This window comes from Aotus nancymaae, unplaced genomic scaffold (assembly GCF_030222135.1).
Source record: "Aotus nancymaae isolate 86718 unplaced genomic scaffold, 86718_ANA_hifiasm-v0.15.2.pri h1tg000016l, whole genome shotgun sequence".
Taxonomy (NCBI): Eukaryota; Metazoa; Chordata; class Mammalia; order Primates; family Aotidae; genus Aotus; species Aotus nancymaae.
In genome coordinates this window covers 5,468,962-5,493,700 of record NW_026988428.1, presented here as the reverse complement: position 1 = coordinate 5,493,700, position 24,739 = coordinate 5,468,962, and the positions used below count along the sequence as shown (strand labels likewise).

At 37.7% G+C, this 24,739-nt stretch overlaps 1 protein-coding gene across 5 annotated transcripts in view; it reads left to right on the top strand.

Moving 5' to 3' along the window:
• VEZT (vezatin, adherens junctions transmembrane protein) overlaps window positions 1-24,739 on the top strand; it is a 91,352-nt gene that overhangs the window by 7,203 nt on the left and 59,410 nt on the right. For all 5 annotated transcript variants that reach the window (XM_012469314.3, XM_012469315.2, XM_012469317.2 and 2 more), the window contains exon 2: window positions 22,279-22,410. In XM_012469314.3, coding sequence (XP_012324737.2) covers window positions 22,279-22,410 — 132 coding nt within the window. The remainder of the gene's footprint in view (window positions 1-22,278; window positions 22,411-24,739) is intronic.

Below are 24,739 nucleotides of genomic sequence, written 5' to 3'. Positions count from 1 at the left end.
CCTATGAGAATCTAATCTGCCACTGATCTAACAGGAGACGAGCTCAGATAGTAATGCTCACTCATTCACAGGCCTACCTGCCCGCCAGTGGTGGGCTGTGTTCATAAGAGGCCAGGGACCAGTACCAGTGCTGTGCAGTCCTGGTTCCTAACAGGCCATAGACCAGTACCACTGAAGAAAACAGAAACCTGTCTATGTACCATAACCAGAAAGGAATTTAACAGAGGGAATTAGTGGTTAGGTTATCGTTGGAAGGCCTACAGTATCAAGCTCTATCAAAGTTGCTGTGCGCATGAAGGCAAGAACACGTGATAATGATTATAGTTACAATCCAGGAATTAGAAGCCATCACCACATCTGCCCCTCAGTAACCTAACAAAGTGATACATTGGTATTGGAACTTGAAGTCTCTCTACTGTTTCTACCACAACTGCAGCTGTGTTACCAAGAAGCTGGAGAGTCAATATTAGAATACTGTAATAGAAACATTTTGCCTCCACAGCTTTGTTTCATAGCCAAAAAAAGAGAGAGAGAGAAGGAGGGAGGGAAGAGAAGGAATGAGAGAACAAATGGACAAGTGAAAGAACAAGGCCAGGAGTGGGAGGATCAGTTGAGGCCGGCAGTTTCAGATAAGCCTGGGCAACATAGCAAGACCTTGTTTCCACAAAATATAGTTTTAAAGATTTAGCTGGGCATGGTGGCATGCACCTGTAACCCTGGCTACTCAGGAGGCTGAGGCAGGAGGATTGCTTAAACCCAGGAGTTCAAGGCTGTAATGAGCTGTGATGAGGCCACCTCACTCTGCCTTGGTAACAATTTGAGACCTTGCCTTTATTAAAAAAAAAAAAAAATGAAACAAAAGCCAAAGGAGGAAGAAGTGGACTTCTGCTTCTCTTCCACCTTCCAAATCTCTCATGCAGTACACCTACTTGGGGAAACCCTAATTTATATCTAGAAGCCTAGCTGCAAGATAATTTGGGAAATTTCAGATGTAGCTTTCCTGTCTCTGTAATACAAGAGATGCACTGGAAGAAGGATTATAGAATACAGACTGAACAAGCCAGTTTACCATATCGATATATCATAGGGCCTAACCTCTCTTCCCCTAAAATAATTTAACTGTGATTTTTTTCATTATATTTTTTGTAATACTGTTATTTTAATGATCTTCAGAGTCAGAAATCAGACTCATTCGTGTCTTGAGATTTACCTAAATCATGCAGAGTTTTGGAAAGTATTCCAACAACATCCCTTTCCTTAAAACTCTTTGAGGTATCTTTTTTTAATTTCTATTTCTTGGATTATTTGTAAATTTTACCATATTCTCTTATATTTTGGGTCATTTGTATTTCTCCTTCCAGTGGTCACATGGAGTCCTCTCAATCTGAGAGGAGTAAATGTGCACTGAAAGATGATATAAGAGAAGGACTAAGTAAGGGAGGAAAGGAAGAGGAAGAATGATGTGCCCAGGCCCAATTCCCATTTCTTCTACTAGAATCTGACCACCTTCATTTTATCAGCTCTAGATTCCCTATAGACTTTCAAGGTTAATTCTATTATATTGGAGCCTGACTCCTCCTTCTATAAGATCATTTATTTTAATGAAAATCTTCTACCATCATTCTACTCTAAGACATTGAATTGAGGACAGTATAACCTCAGTCTTGGCTCTTAAGCTGATCAGCAACAGAACAAAGTTTAGAAAATGATGGATACTATGTCTAACATGAATATTAGCAAAATAAACGTGAAATACCAAGATTGTTGTTTTACTCTATTATTGTCATCATTAATTACAGTGTTTTGAGAGTAAGAATTCTCCAGTTACCTTAGAAAGGTGGTAAAGTTCTGATGTTGCTTGCGGAACTGTGTTTTAGACAGATTCTCAATCTGTCGCCAGGCTGGCCTCCAGTGAATGATCACTGCTCACTGCAGCCTCAACTTCCCAGGCTCAAGTGATTACCCCATCTCAGCCTCCCAAGTAGCTGGGACTACAGGCATGTGCTATCACGCCCGACTAATTTTTTTTTTTTTTTTTGAAATGCAGTTTCGCTTTTGTCACCCAGGCTAGAGTGCAATGGCACGATCTCAGGTCACTGCAACCTCTACCTCCCAAGTTACAAGCAATTCTCCTGCCTCATCCTCCTGAGTAGCTGGGATTATAGGCGTACGCCACCACTGCCTGGCTAATTTTTGTATTTTAGTAGAGACAGGGTTTCACCATTTGGGCTAGGCTGGTCTTGAACTCCTAACCTTGGGTGGTCCTCTCACCTCAGCCTCCAAAAGTGCTGGGATTACAGGCGTGAGCTACCATGCCCAGCCAGTTTTTGTATTTTTTTGCAAGAGTGGGTTTTGACATGTTGCCCAGGCTCAAGTGATCCTCCTGCCTTGGCCTCCCAAAGTTCTGGGATTACAGACATGAATGGCAGCACCTGGCCTTAACTTTTAATTGCAGAAACTTCAGGTCATTTATTCTGTCTTAAACCCTGCTATTCCTAGAGTGCCTGGAAATAAGACTTTTTAAATCTGAAAAATCCGAAAGACTAATTTTTCTACCTCTTTGCATCATTTGAAGTACATTTAAACCATTCTTTTGTAACTTTCTTCTAATTGGGACAATGTTGTATTCAAGGGATCTTTTACTCAAATCTCTTGCCTTGTTAACCTTATTCTCTGAGTGAACTCTTTACTGTTTTTGGTGTTGGTTTAAATTTATTCTTCTTTTTTGTTTGTTCCTAGCTAAGAAAGATAATTTTTGCCCATTTTGTCATGATTTCTCCTACGTCTTTTATACTTCTGTGTAAATTATTAAATGTTAACCCTTTGTTGGCAGTATGTTCACCTTTCGATTTAATCAGTTAAATGAAAGGAAATGACTCACAAAACCTTTCACATTTGAAAGAAAGTTTTAAAAATTTCTCTCTTCCTCGAGAGATTCCCCTTTCTTTTTATTTTTAAAAGTTATTATACATCTCTGAGGAACATTAGTTTGTCAAACATAAAGCCCTAAAGTTGTATTATGTAAAATAATCTAATTCCAAGTAGTAGCTGAGATTAAAACCATATCAAAATTCATGCTACCACTATCTATAATAGAAGGAGTACTTATTAATAATATCATTAAATCACAACTCTATTGACATCAAAGATTGACCATTAAGACCAAGTCTAGCCAGATGTGGTTATTCACACCTGTAATCCCAACAATTTAGGGGGCTGCGATTAGAAGATCACCTGAGCTCAGGAGTTCAAGACAAGCCTAGGCAACATAGTGAGACCCCGTATCTACAGAAAATTTAAAAATTGGCTGGTGGCATGTACCTGCAGTCCCAGCTGCTTGGGGAACTGAGGTGGGAGGATTGCTTGAGCCCAGTTGAGGCTGGAGTGAGCTGTGATTGCAGCATTCCACTCTAGTCTGGGCAATGAAGTAAGACCCTGTCTCAAAACAAAGACAAAAGCAAAACACCAACTCCAGTTTATAACCAAGATATGCAAGAAGAAGAAATTACATGTTTAATATGATTTATAAAAATTATTCTTGGGGACCAAGTCTGCTTTTTTTTCTTCTTATGTTGTATGATTTCTTCTGTTTTGGCTTCTTCACAGATCCTTGGGGCTCCAGTTTAGTTTTAAAGTTTTTTGTCTTGTACATCTAAACATTTGAGAAAAGTAGGAAGTTTGTCTCTCTTTTATGTATTTTTAATTAGATTTATTAAAATGTAAGTCCCTTTGTCTCAAGCTATGAAACACACTGTGCCTACATTATTTTTTTTAGTTACTTTGGTATTTTATGTGCAGCTATATTAAAGGTTTTCATTTTTTTTAAAGCGTTGTGGAAAGAGGACTAGATTAGGAGTCAAGAGACTGACTGACATAAATTAGCAATGAAATTCTGAATAAATCACTTAATTTCTCTAGAGCTTTTGTTTCCCAGGATCATCCTTTATACCATATTATCCTTTGGTATGAAATTTTTCTTAAATCTATTCTAGGGGATTTGCAAACTATCTAGTGGGTTGAGTAAATGAGAGTAGGCCCTTAGAGGCTTTCATTAATTAGGAAATACAGGAAGAGAATCTACTCATTTCCAGTCTCTTTTCATATTAGAAATCCTGACTCAATTTTAGTTTTCCCTGATTCTGTACCAGGTGTTCTCTGAGTTCCTAGAAGCAAATCATGCCTGAAGAATTTAGAGAAAAGGCCCAAAGCTCAGTGTACTCGACAGGGGCACAGTGTTAGAAAGTGTTAGAGAGTGTACTAACTTGGGCCTGGCATGGTGGCTCACACCTGTAATCCCAGAACTTTGAGAGGCCAAGGCAGGCGGGTCACCTGAGGTCAGGAGTTCGAGACCAGCCTGGCCAACATGGTGAAACCCTGTCTCTACTAAAAATGCAAAAATTAGCTGGGTGTGATGGCGGGCGCCTGTAATCCCAGCTACTCTTGAGGCTGAGGTAAGAGAATTGCTTGAACCCAGGAGACAGAGGTTGCAGTGAGCTGAGATTGTGCCACTGCATTCTAGCCTGGGCGACAGAGCGAGACTCCATCTCAAAAAAAAAAAAAGGGTACTAACTTCATTGCCTCTGGATTTTTTGAGTATTGCTTATAGTATCCATTGAGACTTCCAGTTGTTACTGTTCCCACTACAGCAAATCAGTGTCCCCATTACTTTTTATTTGAAATAATGTATTTGAGAATGTCCTTTATTTTAAAATCTGCATTGTAATTTATGTAGTTGACAGTATATAGCCTCCTATCTCTTATTGTTGAGGTTTTTGCTGATTAATCCACAACTTTTAACCTTATATCTCATTAAGACTTTTATTAAAATGGATTTTTTTTTGTTTTTGAGATTATCTCTCTCTGTCACCCCGGCTGGAGTGCAGTGGCATCATGATCTCAGCTCACTCCAACTTCTGCCTCCCACGTTCAAGCAATTCTCCTGCCTCAACCTCCCGAGCAGCTGGGGACACAGGTGTAGCACCATGCCCAGTTATTATTTTTATTATTATTTTTGTATCTTTAATAGAGATGGGGTATTACCATGTTGGCCAGGCTGGTCTTGAACTCCTGATCTCGGGTAATCTGCCCACCTCAGCCTTCCTAAGTGCTGGAATTACAGGCGTAAGCCACCATGTTACGCCTGGATTTTCGACTTCTGTATATATCTTGCCCTGTCCTTGCAGACTCTCCCCTTCTTTTTCTTTTCCTTTTTTCTTCCTATTTTTTTCTTTGAGACAGAGTCTCACTCTGTCACCCAGGCTGGAGTACAGTGGCGCGATCATAGCTCACTGCCGTCTTGAACTCACAGGCTCAAGCTATCTCTCCTCTCACCTCATCCTACGTGAGCCATTGTGTCCAGTTATCTCTCCTTTTTTTTTTTTTTTTAATTTTGGGATAAGAAGCAAAAGAAATAAAGTTGCATGTTATCTCATAATTTCCAAACATTATATTAAAGTTTATTGCATACTCTCCTCACATCCAACATTTTGCCAATTGTGTTTGATCTTCTGGCCTTTGTTTTTTGTTTTTTTGTTTTTTTTAAACAGAGACGGGGTTTCACCATGTTGGCCAGTCTAGTCTTGAACTGACCTCGTGATCCACCCGCCTCGGCCTCCCAAAGTGCTGGGATTACAGGCTTGAGCCACCGCGCCTGGCCTGGCCTTTGTTTTAAAGCAGTTGAAAATGTTTTGCTTCCTCCCCTTGCTTCTGCTCTGCATTCAGTTAAGTGACCAATATGTACCAGTTAATTAGCTAGATGTCAAATAATACTAAAAGTAGCATCAGAACCAGGGAGATATCAATCTACCATTGCTGGCTTCTCTCCACTTAGTTAAGACAATCCACTGCTGTCCTTGATTTTTAATGAATATAAAGCTGTGTAAGTCAGTTTTCTCCCATTGCCTCTCGTAGTCTTTCTTTTGATAGGTATGTTTGATTTTTATTTAGATTTTGGACTTAGGTAGTATTGTGCTTAAGAACATTTATACTGTGGTATAGGAAAATCTTAAGGTTATCCTTTTTAAAAATGTTTGCTGTTTATTATATCTCATATAAGATTAATTGGATAGGATTTCAGTGGAAAATATTAGAAGCCTGCAATCAAAGTTATTAATATATGTGTCTTACTTTTTCTTGGTTTATTTGAAAACTTTTAAATTAACACTAATACTAAAAACATCCTTTGAAGGTGTTTTTAAAACTCCACTCTTCCTATTACCTTCATCTGTAGTTGCTGAGTAATAACAGCACTGAAGAAATAATGTTCAGATTTTTTTCAAGGCGCTGCTTCTGATAGGAAAATGCTTAGTAATGACAGAGGCACGCCCTCCAATTCAGTGGCCATTTTGTACTGTGGTTCTTATGGAGAAACAAGTGGGAATCATCAAAGAAAGAAATGTATGGATCAAAAAAGAATATGGACAAGAGGCAGTAAATTTTTCATCTAGGTCAACCGGAGAAATTAGAAGCATGTTATCCGTGAGTAGTTTAATTAGTCCAATTTTATTGGACCCTTTTAGTTTAATCTCTTTAAATTCTGTGATTAGATTTTGCTTTGCTGATTACTTAATTAATGCTTGAATTTGGGGCTTTTGGTATAGTAATTTAGAAATTATGTTGAAATGTGTAAGCTCCAAAAAGCATTTCCTATTATTTTACATCTTTAATATCCTATGATATTATCTAAGGTTTAAGGGAGATAAAGGCATGAAGTAGTTAATTTCAGATTATACTTTGTGATTGTGTACTGAATTAAAGGTAAGTGAAAAGTCTATGGAAATTTACTAGATTGGCAATATAATTATGGGGATATTTATTTTCCATTGTGGAGTTTTGTTAATTTTGACAGAGATTTAGCCTTTTAAATAGATTCCTCATTAAAAATTGAGAAAATCACTGCCTTTTATAATTTGTTACAGTTTTACTCATCAGTTTATTTTGTGATATTCTGCAGCTAGCCTGGAAAAACATGGAAACCATAGCAATTTACAACAGTTTATCCTTTCAGTGGTATTTTCAAAAAAAGATATATTGTTGTTCTATATGTGATAGTCACATTTAGACCTCTAGCTTTAAGCTATATTCAAAGATAAAAGATTATTTAAATGCTTTAAAATAACACATAATAATTTTCAGGCAGATATTTTCCCATCAAATCCCTTTAGTTGCAGATACCTTTTCCCTAGAGATTTTATTTTGAATTAAAGATCTTTTAGAGATTCTGTTGGCATGGTAGAAACTTTTTTTCTCTCTCTTTTTTGAAATGGAGTCTCACTTTGTGGCCCAGGCTAGGGTGCAGTGGCATGATATCAACTCACTGCAACTTCTGCCTCCAGTGTTCAAGCGATTCTCCTGTTTCAGCCTCCCGAGTAGCTGGGACTACAAGTACCCGCCACGCTCAGCTAATTTTTGTATTTTTAATAGAGATGGGGTTTCACCATATTGGTCAGGCTGGTCTCGAACTCCTGATTGTAGGTGATCCGCCTGCCTCAGCCTCCCAAAGTGCTGGGATTATAGGCATGAGCCACTGCACCCAGCCAGAAACTTTAAAAAATATGTAATTTACGTGGTAGTATATAGAGAATGCTTTTTTTCAGAGAAATTAAAAAATGGTCCAAACTTGAAGAAAAGTTACCTATAACTTGGTGAATTCTGTAACTTGAGAATGGAAAGCAAAGGCTTTTTGATCCTTTGAACCAGAATAAGCACAGATTCAGATAGGTGGGAAATCTGTGTTAACAAAGTTACTTCTCAAACATTATATAAATTTGGATATGTTTTCTAATTGATTTTTGTGTTTAATATAGACTGCATAGCCCAAATAACATCTGACATCTGACAATAGTTAGCATTTTGCCAAACCTGATAGTGTGGTTTAGATATAGTGTTGACATTTTAAATAAAGATATGTGTAATAGTTGAAGCTGAAGTAGGGCATTAGTTTTGGGGTTGGTTTGGTTTGGGGTTTTGCTCTTTTTTATTTTTTGTTTTTTTGAGACAGTTGCCAAGGCTGGAGTGCAGTGGCACAATCTTGGTTCACTGCAACCTCAACCTCCCAGTCTCAAGCCTCAGCCTCCTGAGTAGCTGAGAGCACAGGTGTGTACCACCACGCTCAAATGTTGCTCAGACTGGTCTCAAACTCCTTGGCTCAAGTAATCTGCATGCCTTGGCCTCCTAAAGTGCTGGGATTATAGAGATGAGCCACCATGCACACCCCATCATTAGTTTTTATATAGAAAAGTGTATTGGCTCATTCTATTCATTTACTAAACTAACATATGTAATTGGGTACTTCCTTTTTTTCTTTTCTTTCTTTCTTTCCTTTTTATTTTTTTAGCAGAACTTAACTTATGCTGGGTACCTTTTTCCACACAGATAACACATGAATATGTTTTCATTATGAAAAATTCACATAACACAAGGAAAGGATCAGCTCTCCTTTAACCCCGCTTTTCCTCTGCAAGTCCACCTTTCTCTCCAGAAGTACCACTGTAATCACTTTGGTATATTTTTTTATTTTTATTTTTAATTTTTATTAATTTTTTTAATTTTTTTGTGACAGCGTCTCGCTGTGTCACTGAGGCTGGAGTGCAGTGGGGCAATCTTGGCTCACTGCAACCTCTGCTTCCTGGGATCAAGTGATTCTCCCACCTCAGCTTCCTGAGTAACTGGGACTACAGGCGTGTGCCACAACACCTGGCTAATATTTTTTGTATTTTTAGTAGACACAGGGTTTTGCCATGTTGTCCAGGCTGGTCTCAAACTGCAGGCTCAAGTGATCCTTCTGCCTCAGCCTCCCAAATTGCTGGGATTACAGGTGTGAGCCAGTGTGCCTGGCCAACTTTGGTATATTTTCTTTCGGATTATTTTCAGTATAATTACATTCATCTATATATGTATGTATATGTATGTGTGACATATATAAATATATTGTATAATTCCATTTTGTAGGTTAAAAAAAAAACAAATGGGATTCTTAAATGTCTAAATAGTATTATTTTGTGTATATTTGACATACTTTTATAATTATATTCATAGACTGGAAGCTTAGTGGTAAAATTTTTAGGTCAATGGATAATTTGTATTTATATTTTTATACATATACTACCACTAATAGTGTATGATGTATCTGTATGCCTATGCCATTGCCAAAACTAAGTATTCTCAGACTTCTTAATTATTGCCAACTAATAGATAAAAATTGTATCTTTGTTTCAACCTGTATTTCTTCAAAGGTGAAGTTTAACATTTTTCATTTATATTGACACGCTTTTATTTTTTTCTTTGAACTGCTTCTTTATATCCTTTACCCATTTTTACAATTTAAAAAAATATTATTCTTACTAGTTTATGTGGGCCTATTGTAAATTAAAAAGCTGTTGCATCATGTTAGCTGAATTTTTTATCCGTTTTCAATGAGTTATTTTTAAATCCCATTAAACTAGTTTCGAAAGTAATTTTTAAGAATAGAGTATGATTGTTTTTGTAGTCCCCAAGAATCTTTGCAGTCAATTTCTAGCCTTGTGTAACCTGAGGCAAATGCTCTTACTGAATTCCTTTCTTTCTTTCTTTCTTTCTTTCTTTCTTTCTGTCTTGTCTTTCTTTCATTTTCTTTCTTTTGCTTTCTCTCTCTCTCTCTCTCTCACTCACTCTCTCTCTTTCTTTCTTTCTTTCTCTCTGTTGCCTAGGCTGGAGTACAGTGGCACGATCTTGATTCACTGCAACATCTGCCTCCTTGGTTCAGGTGATTCTCCTGGCTCAGCCTCCCAAGTAATCTGGGATTACAGGCACCTGCCACCATGGCTGGCTAATTTTTGTATTTTTAGTAGAGACGAGGTTTTACCAAGTTGGCCAGGCTGGTCTCAAACTCCTGACCTCAAGTGATCTGTCTACCTTGGCCCCCCAAAGTGCTGGGATTATAGGCATGTGCTGTGATGCCCAGCTCTTACTGAATTCTTACTTATGAACTATAGCTCATCTGAAGCAAAAATAAGGCAACTAGGAATAACTGTAGATATTATCAGAATAATGTTAACCTATTTTGAGTTTTCTAAATCTGCTAAATAGATTTAAAATTACAAGTTCAGTTTCTAGTTAAATAAAACAACTATACACAGTGCTACATTAGACCACATTAATGAACTTGTTTACTCAAAATTATTTGCAATATGAAGGGGTAGATAACAGCACTGAATCTATCAGATTTTTTTGACTCAGAAAAATCCCTCTTCTGTTATTTACTATCTGTCTTTGTGACCTTGGACAAGTTCCCTTGGTCTCTCTGTGCCTTAGTTTCCTCATATCTAAAATGAACCATGCCTCATAACGTTATTGCAAAGATGAGACAAGCTTTTACATTTAAAAAAAAAATACTTAGATGAATGCTAGGCACTATCTGGGCACTCAGTAAATGTTTAGTACTGCTGTTGTTTGTGGGGAGATGGATGGGAAAGAAATCAGCCAACCAGATAGGAACTACACTGACCATCCTCCTGTGAGAAAATTGTGCATCTGGGTAGTATCAAGCAGAATTATCAGCCTCCACTGACATCACCAAACCAGAGGTTAAACTTGCCGTAACCTGAGAAATGGGCAGGGGGAGAAGATCAAGGGCCATTTTCAAACACGCACCACTTACAGCCCCCATAGCCTGGGGAAAGCACAGCACTAGAATATTATCTTGTTTTGTTTTCATGATCTTGTTCATATTGGTGCCTGCCATGACTCTATTTCCCTTTGAAACTAAATTTCTAAATTGGTAATCCATTGCCTCGTGATTATTTCTCTTCTTTGAGTTTATACCTTAAAATTTCTTGACTTCTTCCCATTTGTTATTTTTTATTAGCCTTAGGCTGATAAATACAGAGTGCTCTCTGAAGGATGAATAAAAGTTATGGAGCCTGTAGATCATAATAACAACAGTTCTATATGAGCATTCTCTAAAATATTCTCACGGGAAAAAAGTCTGTATTGGTATGTTCCCAGATTCTTTGGCTTCTATGAAACTTAAAGCCACCAATGAAAGGGGACAATTTAAGATGAAGTTAGCTTGAAAAGAGACAAAATACGATTGAATTAAAAATTAAACCTTGCAGTGATCAGCATTTTGGGCCTTATAGAACACAACATGATATATATATATGATGAACTTGAGAAAGGTTGTTTCTTTCAAATCTCTATTTTTCTCAGAGACAATTTTATATTATAGTTTAAAAGTATAGGCTTTGAAATCAAACCAACTGGATTTATGTTCTGATGGGTGACTTTAAGCAAGTTATAACCTCTTATGATTCAGTTTCCTCATCTGTAAGATAAAAGTAATAATAAAAATACCTCTTTATAGAGTTGTTAGAATTAAATGAGGTACTATAAAACATGCTTATGTCAATGCCTACTAAATATGCAAGTCAGCAAACATTAACCGTTTTTAGTGTTATTGTATTGTTTTTCAGGCTTGGCCCTACTGTTTTCTAAAATATATATGTACAGTAACTCTGTTAGGGCCCTTCTGTCTTCCTGTACTATTATCTCTAGTTATTTTACAGACTACATATGTTTTTATATTGGTATGTCATATGAGTTTGCCACCATATTTATATGCTAAAAACTTGAATCTATTCATTCAGTAGGCTACTTTCCTGACCTCCAGACATTTTAGGTCTAAGCCATTCATGTTTGACTATCTCATAGGTACTTCTAATACATCGCCTTCCTCCTCAGGTTTGTTGCTGTACCACTGTTTCATATTTCATTAAATAGTACCACCTAATTGTTCAAATCAGAGGTCTTAATCTTGGTCCTTCCATTGCCAACGATTTTCAATCAGTAACCAAGTTATTTTGATTTTAATGCTTAAACACATTTATTAAATATTTTCATTTTTCTATACCTCTTGTAGTCCAAGTTATCCAACAATAGGAAACTAGATAAATAAATCATAATAGATTCATAGAATTGAAATGCTATAAGGACACTAAAAGGAAAAAAGATACAATATATGTCCTAATATGGAAAAGTCTCTTAAATACATTCAGTGAAGCCAAGTACAGAGAAAAGTATATAGTGTATTTCCATTTGTATAGAAATTTTGAAGACTATTCATACATATATAAGGGGATACTAAATTTTGAGGGAAGGATTCATGAGCTAAATATTTATTACCTTTTGGGTGAGAGACTAGGGGACTAGGGTAGGAAAAACGAAGTTATTTCTTGTTTTATATCTTTTTGTATTGTTTACATTTTTAGTATAAAAGTAGCAAGGCAGTAAAAAAAAACAAAAACCTGTGAGGTTGAGCAGTTGGGTTTAGTGTCCTTTTACAGGTGAAATAAGTTAATTTTCCTTGCATATCCCCAGAGAGAAGTTAATGGCAGAGAACTACTAAAGTAACTCTAGTGCCTGACACAGAGTAAGTGCTCAATAAATATTTGGTGATAAATATTTAGTGATAAAGGAATAAACAATGATTGTCCCTTTTCTAGCCAGTTGATCTTTACACTGGAATTCTGTTAGCACTCAGTCATTGGTATCTGCAGGACAGAACAGATAGTGTGAGAGACCAGAATCAGAATTTGACTAGTAATTAGTGCAGACTACAAATTGCTTTTCTGAAAGACTGTATGGCTCTGAGATCTGCTCTTCTTATAAAGGGAAGGAAAGAATCTCAAAGATGGATTAGGGTTAGTATGAAGAGCTTGGAGGGTTCAGACAGATAGAATAAGTGACATAGAGCCTGTGACATAGAGCCTGGTGTGGTAGCTCACACCTGTAATCCCAGCACTTTGGGAGGCCAAGGACGGTAGATCACTTGAGGTTAGGAGTTTGAAACCAGCCTGGTCAACATGGTGAAACCCCATCTCTACTAAAAATACAAAAATTAGCCAGATGTGGTGGTGCATGCCTGTACTCCCAGCCACTTGGGAGGCTGAGGCAGGAGAATCACGTGAACCCAGGAGGTGGAGGTTGCAGTGAGCTGAGATTGTGCTGTTGCAGGCCAGCCTGAACAACAGAGGGAGACTCTCAAAAAAAAAAAAAAAAAAAAAAAGAATAAATGACACAGAAGCAAAACAGAAAGAAACATTGCAACAATGACTACTGAGTTGCAAGATAGACAGTCACTGACTGTTCTTAGCCAATTGGTGGTGCTTGATTGTGGATCTGTAGTATTGATATTAATAGTGTATCAGTATCCAAAAGAATCCATTCAGTAAGGTGCCATTTGTGGAAGAGACTAGTTGAGATATCTAACTTTCCTAGTTAGTATCTGTGGCCCAGATAGTCAGATTTGCACTACTTTTCTTATGTTGACACCCCAACAGAACTTTTTAAATAAGGAAATTGTTTTATTGGAAGACTGAAGTTCAGTTAGATGAGCGTGAAGCTCATGTAGAAATAATCTCCCAACAGTTTAGCTCAGCTATTCTTAAAGTTTTTTTAATTTAAGGCCCTACTAAATTGAAACATGATGTTATGTAGGAAATTATTTTCTTCAGATATTTTAAATACTATAATAACATTTCTCAGTCTATTTAGAGGTTCATATTGATCATCACAAAGTTTAAGTGTAACCAAGTACTATAATTATTTTAGTTTTATATTGTATTAGTAGCTGATTAAAATTTCAATGCATAAATTCTAATGCAGTTATTTTGAAGGTAACTCATTTCACTCTTAGAAAGCCTATTGAGTTTTTGCAACAGGCTGTTGAGCATTGCAAGTCACGGAAAAACAACTAATTTTCCATTTTGGTCATTGTTTTTCAAATCAGTCATCATCCCAAAATAAAAATAAAATAAAGAAAGCAGCCACTAGGCTACATATTTTTTTTGTGATTTTTCGAATCTTTGATTCCTTATACTCAAAAACAGGTTCTCGGCCTTTGAACTATTGACATTTTGGGCCAGATAACTCTTTGTAAAGGTTGTCCTGTGCAATTTAGGATATTGACCAGCATCCCGACCTCTATGCACTAGATGCCAGTAGCATTCTCACATCAACCCCACAGGGTTTTGTTTTGTTTTGTTTTGTTTTGTTTTGTTTTGTTTTGTTTTTAAGACAGAGTCTTGCTCTGTTGCTCAGGCTGGAGTGCAGTGGTGCTATCTTAGCTGCAGCCTCTGCCTCCCAGTTTCCAGCGATTCTCCTGCCTCAGGCCTTCCAAGTAGTTGGGACTACAGGTGTGCACCACCAAGCCTGGGTAATTGTATTTTTTTTTTTTTAGTAGAGACAAGGTTTCACCACATTGGCCAGGCTAGTTTCAAACTCCTGATCTCAAGTGATCCACCCAGTTTGGCTTCCCAAAGTACTGAGATTACAGGTATGAGCCTCTACAGCTAGCCGTCAGGTTTTCTTCGTTTTGAGATAGAGTCTTGGATGGCTTACTGCAGCCTTGACCTCCGGGGCTCAAGTGATCCTTCACTTTCAGCCTCCCAAGTAGCTGAGACAGGTACACACCACCATTTCTGGCTAATTTTTTTATTTTTAATAGAGACAAGGTCTCACTATATTGCCTAGGATAGTCTCAAACTCTTAGCCTCAAGCGATCCTCCTACCTTGGACTCCCAAAGTCCTGGAATTACAGGTGTGAGCTACCCTGCCTAGCACACCCCTCAGTTTTAACAGTGAAAAATGTCTCCAGAAATTGCCAAATGTGGGAAGGGGGAATTGTGCAGTGATGATCTACTTTGACTGAGAGCCACTACTTTATAAGAACGTAGTAGTTTTTTTGTTTCTGCTTTTTGTTTTTTTGTTTTTTCTTTTCTCCACTTGACATCCGATGCTTTTTGTTTTTAACCATCTTGTTTAATGGTGATTTTAAAACATGGCTCAAAAAAAATCACACAATTGAGAATAGTTTATTTCCATGAACTTTATATTAGCTTGTGGAAAGACAATGTGAATAATTTAAATTGACAGGCAAGTAGACACTTATTTGTGCCGCCACTGAGACTAGCAATTTCAAATCATGTTGCTAGAGGATACTTTGATATTTTTTGTCCTTGGCAAGAATATTAAAAAGCCTAGACATTGTTGCAGAAGTTTGCAAGTCCAAATACTTGCTCATCATTGAATTTTTTAATAAGTACATAAAATAGCATGTGTACAAGTTAAACTAGTTGATGCACATGTGATTAACTCATAAATCTATTTTAGATCTTACTGTAACATTTGCTTTTTGTCATATTCTCTTTCAGTAGACATTAAAAGTACCATTACTATTAGATTGAAGTTTGATCTGGATGTGGTGGGTCACACCTGTAATCCCAGAACTTTGGGAGGCCAAGTTGGGAGGATTGCTTGAGGCGATCAAGATCAGCCTGGACAATACAGTGAGACCCCATCTCTGGTTTGTTTTTTGTTTTTTTTTTGAGACAGAGTGTCGCTTTGTCGCCAGGCGCCAGGTTGGAGTACGGTGGCGTGATCTCGGCTCACTGCAACCTCTGCTTCACGGGTTCAAGCAATTCTCTTGCCTCAGCCTCACAGGTAGCTGGGACTACAGGCACACGCCACCACGCCCAGCTGATTTTTTTTGTATTTTTAGTAGAGACGAGGTTTCACCATGTTGGCCAGGATGGTCTCAATCTCTTGACCTCATGATCCGCCAGCCTTGGCCTCCCAAAGTGCTGGGATTACAGGCTTGAGCCACCGTGCCCGGCCAGTGAGACCCCATCTCTAAAAAAAATAAAAATAAAATCACCTGAGAGACTATTAGATGGAAATTTGTAAGACTCTAACAGTTTTTTTCTGGTTTTTATTTTGTTTTGTTTTGATTTGCTTTGTAGAGACAGGATCTTGCTATGTTGCCTAGGCTGGAGTGCAGTGGCTATTCACAGATGCGATTATAGGCCCTACAGCCTCAAACTCCTGGCCTTAAGCAGGCATCCTCAGTAGTTGGAACTACTTGTGGAATGTTTTAAAATCTAATGAAAACGGCCAGGTGCAGTGGCTCATGCCTGTAATCCCAGCACTTTGGGAGGCTGGGGCAGGTGGATCACCTAAGGTCAGGAGTTTGAGACCAGCCTGGCCAATGTGGTGAAACCTTGTCTCTACTAAAAATACAAAAATCCACTGGGCATGGTGGCTGGCTTCTGTAGTCCCAGCTACTTGGGAAGCTGAGGCAGGAGAATTGCTTGAACCTGGGAGGTGGCAGGTGGTTGCAGTGAGCCAAGATGGTGTCATTGCACTTTAGCCTGGGCGACAGGAGCGAAACTCCGTCTCACACACATACACATACATACCCCCAATAAAATGATCTTTTCCACAGATTATAATAATAAGTTGAATTTTTTCAAGTTTACATTTTTGTTCCATGGTATTTTCTTAAGCCTTTTATACCAGACTCTAGGAAAACCTAGCATCTGATTTTTAAAAGACTTTTATTATAGACCTTAAAATTATATTTAAAAGGAGAGGATTCTACAATGAAAACTCCATGGCTAGGCCTGGTGGCTTATGCCTGTAATTCCAGCACTTGGGGAGGTTGAGGCTGGCAGATCACTTGAGCTCAGGAGTTCCAGACCAGCCTGGGCAACTTGGCAAAACCCCATCTCTACCAAAAATACAAAAAATGAGCTGAGGGTGGTAGTGCGTGCCTGTGGTCCCAGCTACTTGGGAAGCTGAGGTGGGAGGATTGCTTGGAGGTTTCTGTGAGCAGAGATAGTGCCACTGTACTCCAACCTGGGTGACAGAGTGAGATACCATCTCAAAAAAAAAAAGAAAGAAGAAAAAAGCAAAAAGCTCCATTTACTCATCACTCAGCTTAAACAGCTGTTAACATTTTACCAAACTGTCTCATCCATTCTTCTCCCCCTCCCCCATCTTTTTTCTTGCTGTATTTTTTAAAATATTTTTTTATTTTTCATTTGGTATTTTTAAGCAAATACCATGTGACTCCCATTTTGCCTGTTATAAATAAATAAATAAATAAATAAATAGGAAGCAAATACCAGACATTATCTAATTTCACCTGTAAATCTATCAATCAGTATGTATCTCTAACAGGCAAGTACTTGCCGTGATTTGGGTGTGGCTTGTCCCTGCCAAAACTCATGTTGAAATTTAATTGCCAATGCAACGATGGGAATTGATTAGTTCCTGAAAGAGCAGGTTGTTATAAAGTATGGACATTCTTAGTGCTTGGCCCCCTTGCACATATCTACTCCCCCTCTGACCTTCTACCATATTATATCTAGACAGCAGAGCCCTTGCCAGAAGCCAGTGTCATGCTCTTGAACTTCCCAGCCTGCAGAACTGTGAGCTAAGTAAGCTTCTTCATAAAATATGCAGTATCAAGTATTCTATTATAGTAACACAAAACAGACTAAGAACTCTTCTTTTTTTTCTTTTCCAAGATAACCCTGGCCAGTCACAGTGGCTTACACCCATAATCCCAGTGCTTTGGCAGGTTGAGGCAGGAGGATCACCTGAGCCCAGGGGTTGGAGATCAGCCTGGGGAACATAGTGAGACTCTGTCTCTAAAAAAAAAAAAACCAATTAGCCGGATGTGGTAGCACATACCTGTAGTACTAGCTACACAGGAGGCTGAGGTGGGAGGATCCTTCAAGCCCAGCAGTTTGAGGCTGCTGTGAGCCATGCACACCACTGTACCCAGCTTGGGTAACAGAACAAGAAATGCCTTCTTATAGTTGTTACAAGCAGGATCCAAGATAAGGTCCATACGTTGCATTTGGGTGATATGTCTCTTTAGTTTTTCACTACCCTCTTGCCTCTTTTTTTTTTTTTTCTTTTTCTTTTTTGAGAGAGGATCTGGCCCTGTCACCCAGGATGGTGTGCAATAGTGCAGTCTCAGCTGACTACAACCTCTCCCTCCTCTACCTCCCAGGTTCAAGCGATTCTCCTGCCTCAGCCTCCCAAGTAGCTGGGATTATAGACATGTACCACCACACCCAGCTAATTTTTGTTTTTTTAGTAGAGACAAGGTTTCACCATGTTGGCCAGGCAGGTCTTGAACACCTGACCTCAGGTGATCCACCCACCTCGGCCTCCCAAAGTGCTGGAATTACAGGCATGAGCCACCGCACCCAGCCAGATCTGTTATCTTTATGTGGGGCCCGCAGGGAGTAGGACTGGCAAGAAGTGCTGTAGTGTAGGACTTGGATGAGACATTTTCTTAAAGAGCTTTCTTCAGCAAAAATTTGGGGTTTTCCTGTTTTTTTTTGTTTACTTTTATTGCAAAAATGTTTCAGCCACCAGAACAATTTTAGTTCAACCAAAGGCTCTTGGCTACTTTTCATTTAGCAAAATTCTTTCTGGTGTTATGATATGTGTTTTCTGACAGCTAAAACTTACAGGAATAGTGAACCACAAAGATGTCCTGAGGAGCTCCCACATGCTGTGTCTGAGGTTTTTCGTATTTCTTTTGGCATCAGTAACATTCTCTGATACTTCGAAATTATAGTTTGAGTCCAGTGTTAATTATTTCTCTTCCAAAAAACAACTTAAATAAAACATTTGCGGTTTTATTTTGCTTGAACCAAGGAAAAGTCATAATAGAGACAACTACCTACTCTGTCTTACCCTCCACACAAAAACACCCCTTTGTAAAGCTACCATCTAATACTCACTTTATGAAAAATAAACATTTCCCTGTATTTATTAGTGTATTAGCCTAATATCCCAAAACTCTAAATACAGTAGTTAGAACAGTTGCAATAGGGAGCCTTGCTGTAAAAGAAAAAAAAGTCAAAATAAATTATCTTATGTTGAGTGATCAAGTTCTAATACTAAGACATTCTTTGCCTTTTTTGCTCTCATTCTCATGTGTGCATACAGAGTACAAAAAACTCATCAGATGGTTGCATATTCTACATTACCACTTAACTATTTGAAATTATTGCTTGTTGTTTTGGTATGGCTCTTCTTCTTTGATACTTACAATGATCAGAAAAGACTATTAAAATACTTCTTCCTTTCCAACTATATTATTTGTGTAAGGCTTGATTCTTCTGTATACTTTACCCAAAACAATAAATTGCAACACATTGAATCCAGAAGCAGGATTCAATGGAAAAGTAGAAAAGGAATGGATGTTGGGGTCAGTGATGAGAAGAGTATCTGTTATGTGTACGGTAAAAAAGGGCATTATAATTTGAATAAAAAGTTTGTATTCATCCCAACTCTCTAAGTCTTTTCCCAGAGAACAGTTAGCAGTCAAGAGTGTGTCTCCTGGTTTTGATTGAGTCTTTTATTAGAAGAGGAGGGCACAGTGGCTTGCACCTGTAGTCCCAGCTACTCAAGAGGCTGAAGCTGGAGGATAACTTGAGCCCAGGAATTCTAGGCCAGTCTGGACAACACAGTGAGACCCTATCTCAAAAAAAGAAAGGAAAGGAAAGAAAAGAAAAAGAACAGAAGTCAGCAAATTAAGATTATTGGGCCAGATTTGCCATCCCATATATGGGAGGTTTTTAAAATGTTTTTAAACAGCTAGGGAAAATATCAAAAGAATGTTTTGTTACATATGAAAACTATATGAAGTTCAAATTTTAGTGTCCATAAATAAAGTTTTATTGGGACATAGCCATACTCATTAGTTTATGTATTGGCTGTGTCTGTTTTCTCACTACAGCAGCAGACTTGATTAGTTGTGACAGAGACCATATGGCCTGCAGAGTCTAAAATATTTACTATCCTGCCTTTTACCGAAAAAGGCTGCTGACCTGGAGTTAGAGTAACTTCCCTTTGATCCATCTTATTTATTGTTCTTCCCCATGGGAGTTCATTTTAAGAAAGGGTTCTACTGCCTTAAAAACAAGCGGTTTTTTTTTTTTTTTTTTTTTTTTTTTAAGTATGTAAGGTCTGCCCAAACCAATGAACTGGCATTCTTATTCTTTTACCCCCACTGGGGCAAGAAGAGGGTGGAGTTCACAGTTCAGTTTGAAAATACAGATTCAGTAATTCAAGGCAGTATTTGAATATACATTATGGGTGATATCAAGATTAACTATTAGTACTGCCAGAAATTTTAAATCTGACAGAGGGTCAAGAAACATATTCCTCCTTATATTACTTTTTTTTTTGAATATTTTTCTTTTCTTTTCTTTTCTTTTCTTTTTTCTTTTGAGACAGAGTTTCGCTCTTGTTACCCAGGCTGGAGTGCAATGGTGCGTTCTCAGCTCACTGCAACCTCCACCTCCTGGGTTCAGGCAATTCTCCTGCCTTAGCCTCCCGAGTAGCTGGGATTACAGGCACGCGCCACCATGCCCAGCTAATTTTTTGTATTTTTAGTAGAGACAGGGTTTCACCATGTTGACCAGGATGGTCTCAATCTCTTGACCTCGTGATCCACCTGCCTCGGCCTCCCAAAGTGCTGGGATTACAGGCGTGAGCCACCGCGCCCGGCTTCTTTTCTTTTTTTTTAAGTCTCATGAATATTTTTCTTAAAAAAAGAAATTAAACGTAGCTTAAAAGAAAGGCATTTGACTCAATTCCTGTTCTCTCAAATTGATATCCCATAAATTGCTACTAGTCCAGCAGATTCCCACTCTTCCTTATTCTGAATGCAAGAATATATTCCCTAAATGTCTGGCTCTATCTTAGCTGTCTCTCCTGTTTCCATAATATCCAAATACTTCCCTGACATTGTTAACTTGCTTGGTGTATTTGTACTGAACTATAAGTAACTTTTTCGTGTCTTCCTCACTAGACATGGAAGGGGCTGTTTCTTATTTTAGGTAGTATAGTATAATCCTGCTTTCTCTAGCTGAGTGAACCTGTTTCCTCATCTGTGGAATTGGAATAAAAATAATGTTAATGCTGATAATAATACCTTTTATTGTTTGTTGTGAACGTTAACTGAGAAGATGAAAGTAAAATAGTAAGTTAAGATTTTGCCACATAGTACTTTAACTGGGTTGCTCCTTTTTATTTTTTCCTGTTGTTTTATCTCTAAAACCTAATAAACAGTCATTTTGGAGATTTAAATATTTCTTTGAATGGAATTAAGATTTATTTTTTAAAATGTCACCATCTGTGTGCTTTAGAGAAGGTTGAAAGTTAAAATTAAAGCATGCTGTTTATCCAGAAATAGTTGTCCAGTAGATTTTCATCCAGTAGTGACACTGTCATTTCTGTTTGGTGGGGTTGAGGTGATTTTTTTTTGGTCTGTTCCAAAAATCTGTGCTCTTTCCATATAGCTTATATATAGTTAAAAGTATAAATGGAATGGTTACTATATGCCAAGGACTGTTCCAGGTGCTTTATATTAATTTAGTTTTCATAAGAACTCTATGAACTAATTGCTGTTACTGCTATTTTTTGATGAGACAGCTGATGCACATAAGGATTATAAATTGCCTGGTTATTTAGCTAGTAAGAGGCATAGTTGGGATTTGAACCTTAGACTGTATTTTTTTTTTTTTTTTTGAACCGGAGTTTTGCTCTTGTTGCCTAGGCTGGAGGGCAGTGGCGCAATCTCGGCTCACTACAACCTCCGTCTCCTGGGTTCAAGCAACTCTCCTGCCTCAGCCTCCCAAGTAGCTGGGATTATAGGCACATGCCACCACACCTGGCTAATTTTTGTATTTTTAGTAGAGACAAGGTTTCACAATGTTGGCCAGGCTGGTCTCAAACTCCTGACCTCAGATGATCCATTCCATTCGGCCTCCCGAAGTGCTGAGATTATATATAGGTGTGAGCCACTGTGCCCAGCAGATTGTGTTCTTAACCTCTGTGTTCTAATGCTTTTGTTAGCCATACTCTGTCCTATTTGCCATATGCTTGTATGTGAGATATAGCTTAACTAAGGTAACTTTCTTGAAGAGTTTTAAGGTTGCTCACAGTACTGAGCATATGGTAGAGAATACATATTTGTGCTTGCATGCATTAAGGCATATGATGAGATTATAAAATTATAATTCATACAATGTAATCATTGTTTAATTCTTCTTGGCTTTGAGTAATAACATTGTCTTATAAACTATAACTAACATTGGCTATTTTGAAGCAGTCTAAGACTATAGAAATTTGGGCAATGAAATTACTTCACAATCTATTTATATTTTTAAATTCATCTTTTCTTGCTGGTACTCACTAAAAAAAATGTGTGTGTTTTATTTAGAGTTTTTCTTTTTTGGGGTTCCTCTGTTGAATTGTTTGTTGATTTGTTTGTGTTAAATGGCATTGTATTGTAACAGATAATTCAGTTCTTATAAGCTTTAAAGAATTTGGATATAATAGTCATGGTAGTGAAGTCATATTGAGTTTGGCCTCTGAAACTTTTGAAATAGTAATGATCTTGAAATTTGCTTTGCTTTATGTCTTTTTCAGAATTCTCCACTTTACCAATACTTACAAGATCTGGGACACACAGACTTTGAAATATGTTCTTCCTTATCACCAAAAACAGAAAAATGCACAACAGAGGGACAACAAAAACCTCCTACAAGAGTCTTACCAAAAGTAAGAAAGCATGCTCATTCTTTATGGCTGAATCTTTTCCACTTTCCCTTATTGGCTATTCAGATACTTCTTAAGCACTTCCATGTCCTTCCTTATACTGCCTAAGACTATTTATTTCATCAATAGCACAACACTTTCTGTTTAGATAAACATGAATCTTTACTGCTTTGGAATATTTTGTAGGTGATTTATATCCAGTGAGGAAATTAATTTGGTAAAGAATTAAAATATATTATTTGTTTAAACATTGATGCTATCCAAGTGAAACTGGAAAAATACACTAAAACTTTAATGAGAACACAACTGATAGGAATCCTCTACTAACTGGATTTTTTCTCTTTAAATCTTTTTTTTAAAAAAACAGCATGAGGCCGGGTGTGGTGGCTCGCGCCTGTAATCCAAGCACTTTGGGGGCCAAGGCAGGTGGATCACCTGAGGTCGGGAGTTCAAGACCAGCCTGACCAACATGGTGAAACCCCGTCTTTAAAAAAAAAAACAGCATGAATTACAAGAAAGCAAATTGATATTTCTTAAACATAGTTTCAGGGGTATATAATGGAGTGAATAGAACTTCTGGTGCCTTTTTTATCTGTAGAATTACATGCTTTTATACAGTAAATATCTCATAGTCGATGTCCAGTGTTGTCAGGCTGAGATACTAGAAAAATCTCCATTAATTATGTTCTATAAAATGCATTTTCTAGATATATTTATGTTCTGCAAGCCATGTTTTCTAAAATAAGAAATCTACAGACCAGGCGCAGTAGCTCACGCCTGTAATCCCAATACTTTGAGAGGCTGAGGCAGGTGGATTGCCTGAGGTCAAGAGTTAGAGACCAGCCTGGCCAACATGGTGAAACCCCGTCTCTACTAAAAGTACAAAAATTAGCTGGGTGTGGTGGCAGGTGCCTGTAATCCCAGCTACTCAGGAGGCTGAAGCAGGAGAATCGCTTGAACCTAGGAGGCGGAGGTGGCAATGAGCTGAGATCGTGCCATTACATTCCAGCCTGGGCAACAAGAGTGAAACTCTGTCTCAAAAAAAAAAAAACAAAAAAAGAAAGAAATTTACTCTAATTTTAGATGAGACAACTGAAGCATAGGAGGATTATAAATTACTGTAGGTTACTTAGCTTATAAAAGGTAGAGTTGTGATTAGAACCTGTAGTTTATGTCCAGAGTTTATGTTCTTAACCTCTGTGTGCATTTCTAGTACATTGTAATTTTAACTAAAATTATAATTTAATAGAAAAAATATAACCAGATTTCCTCATTCCTTGAGCATTCTAGTTTAATCAGTGTTTTATCACTGTTGAGAGGAGCATTTAAAGCTTTCCATTAGTCATTTACTCCACTGTGATAGGTAGGGAAGCATGGATTGGCAGAAGGAGGCTTTCCCCAATCTTCTTACAAAAACACCTAATATGTGAAGTAACCAAGCTGGCCTATTTGCAACAGCCAAGTAAACACTAGAGATTTTTTTGACTAACACCCAGGAGGCAAGAATTAGAGTTAGAACTCACATGGATCAGAACCAGTTTTCCTAGTCCTCCGTTTATGCCATTTCTTTCCTGTACCCCTTTTCAGTATGAATGTTCCTGGAAATCGGTTTGAAAGCAAAACCTAGTAGATACATATAATAGGTTTGGCTATTTAATAAGCTTGGATTTGAGGTTACTTGGCAACACAAAACAAAGAATGGCTAGGGGATAATCTTAGAACAGCAGATGGTCATTAACCTCTAAGATTTTGTTTCGTTTTGATACAAACTTGGGTTTTATAGGTATTATTGTCATTTATGACAAGCATTTTTATATATAGGAATGTCACTAGTTTATAAATAAATCAAGTGAGAATTTAAAATTGAATCCCCTCAGAAATTGAAGAACGATAAAAATATAGTCACACCATTAAAAAACAACAACAACAAAAAGAAAACATTGTCAGAGGATGTTTTAAGAAATTACCAGATCAGGCACAATGGCTCATGTCTGTAATCCCAGCACTTTGGGAGGCCAAGGCAGGAGAACCACTTGAGCCCAGGAGTTGGAGACCAGCTGGGGCAACATAGCAAGACCGCATCTCAAAAAAATTATCGTATGTCTAGAAAGTTTGTTTTGTCTTCATATTACACATTTATTTATTTATTTATTTATTTATTTATTTATTTATTTGAGACAGAGTCTCACTCTGTCACCAGGCTGGAGTGCAGTGGCACAATTTTGGCTCACTGCAATCTCTGCCTCTTGGGTTCAAGAGATTCTCATACCTCAACCTCCCGAGTATCTGGGACTACAGGTGCGTACCACCATGCCCAGCTAATTTTTGTATT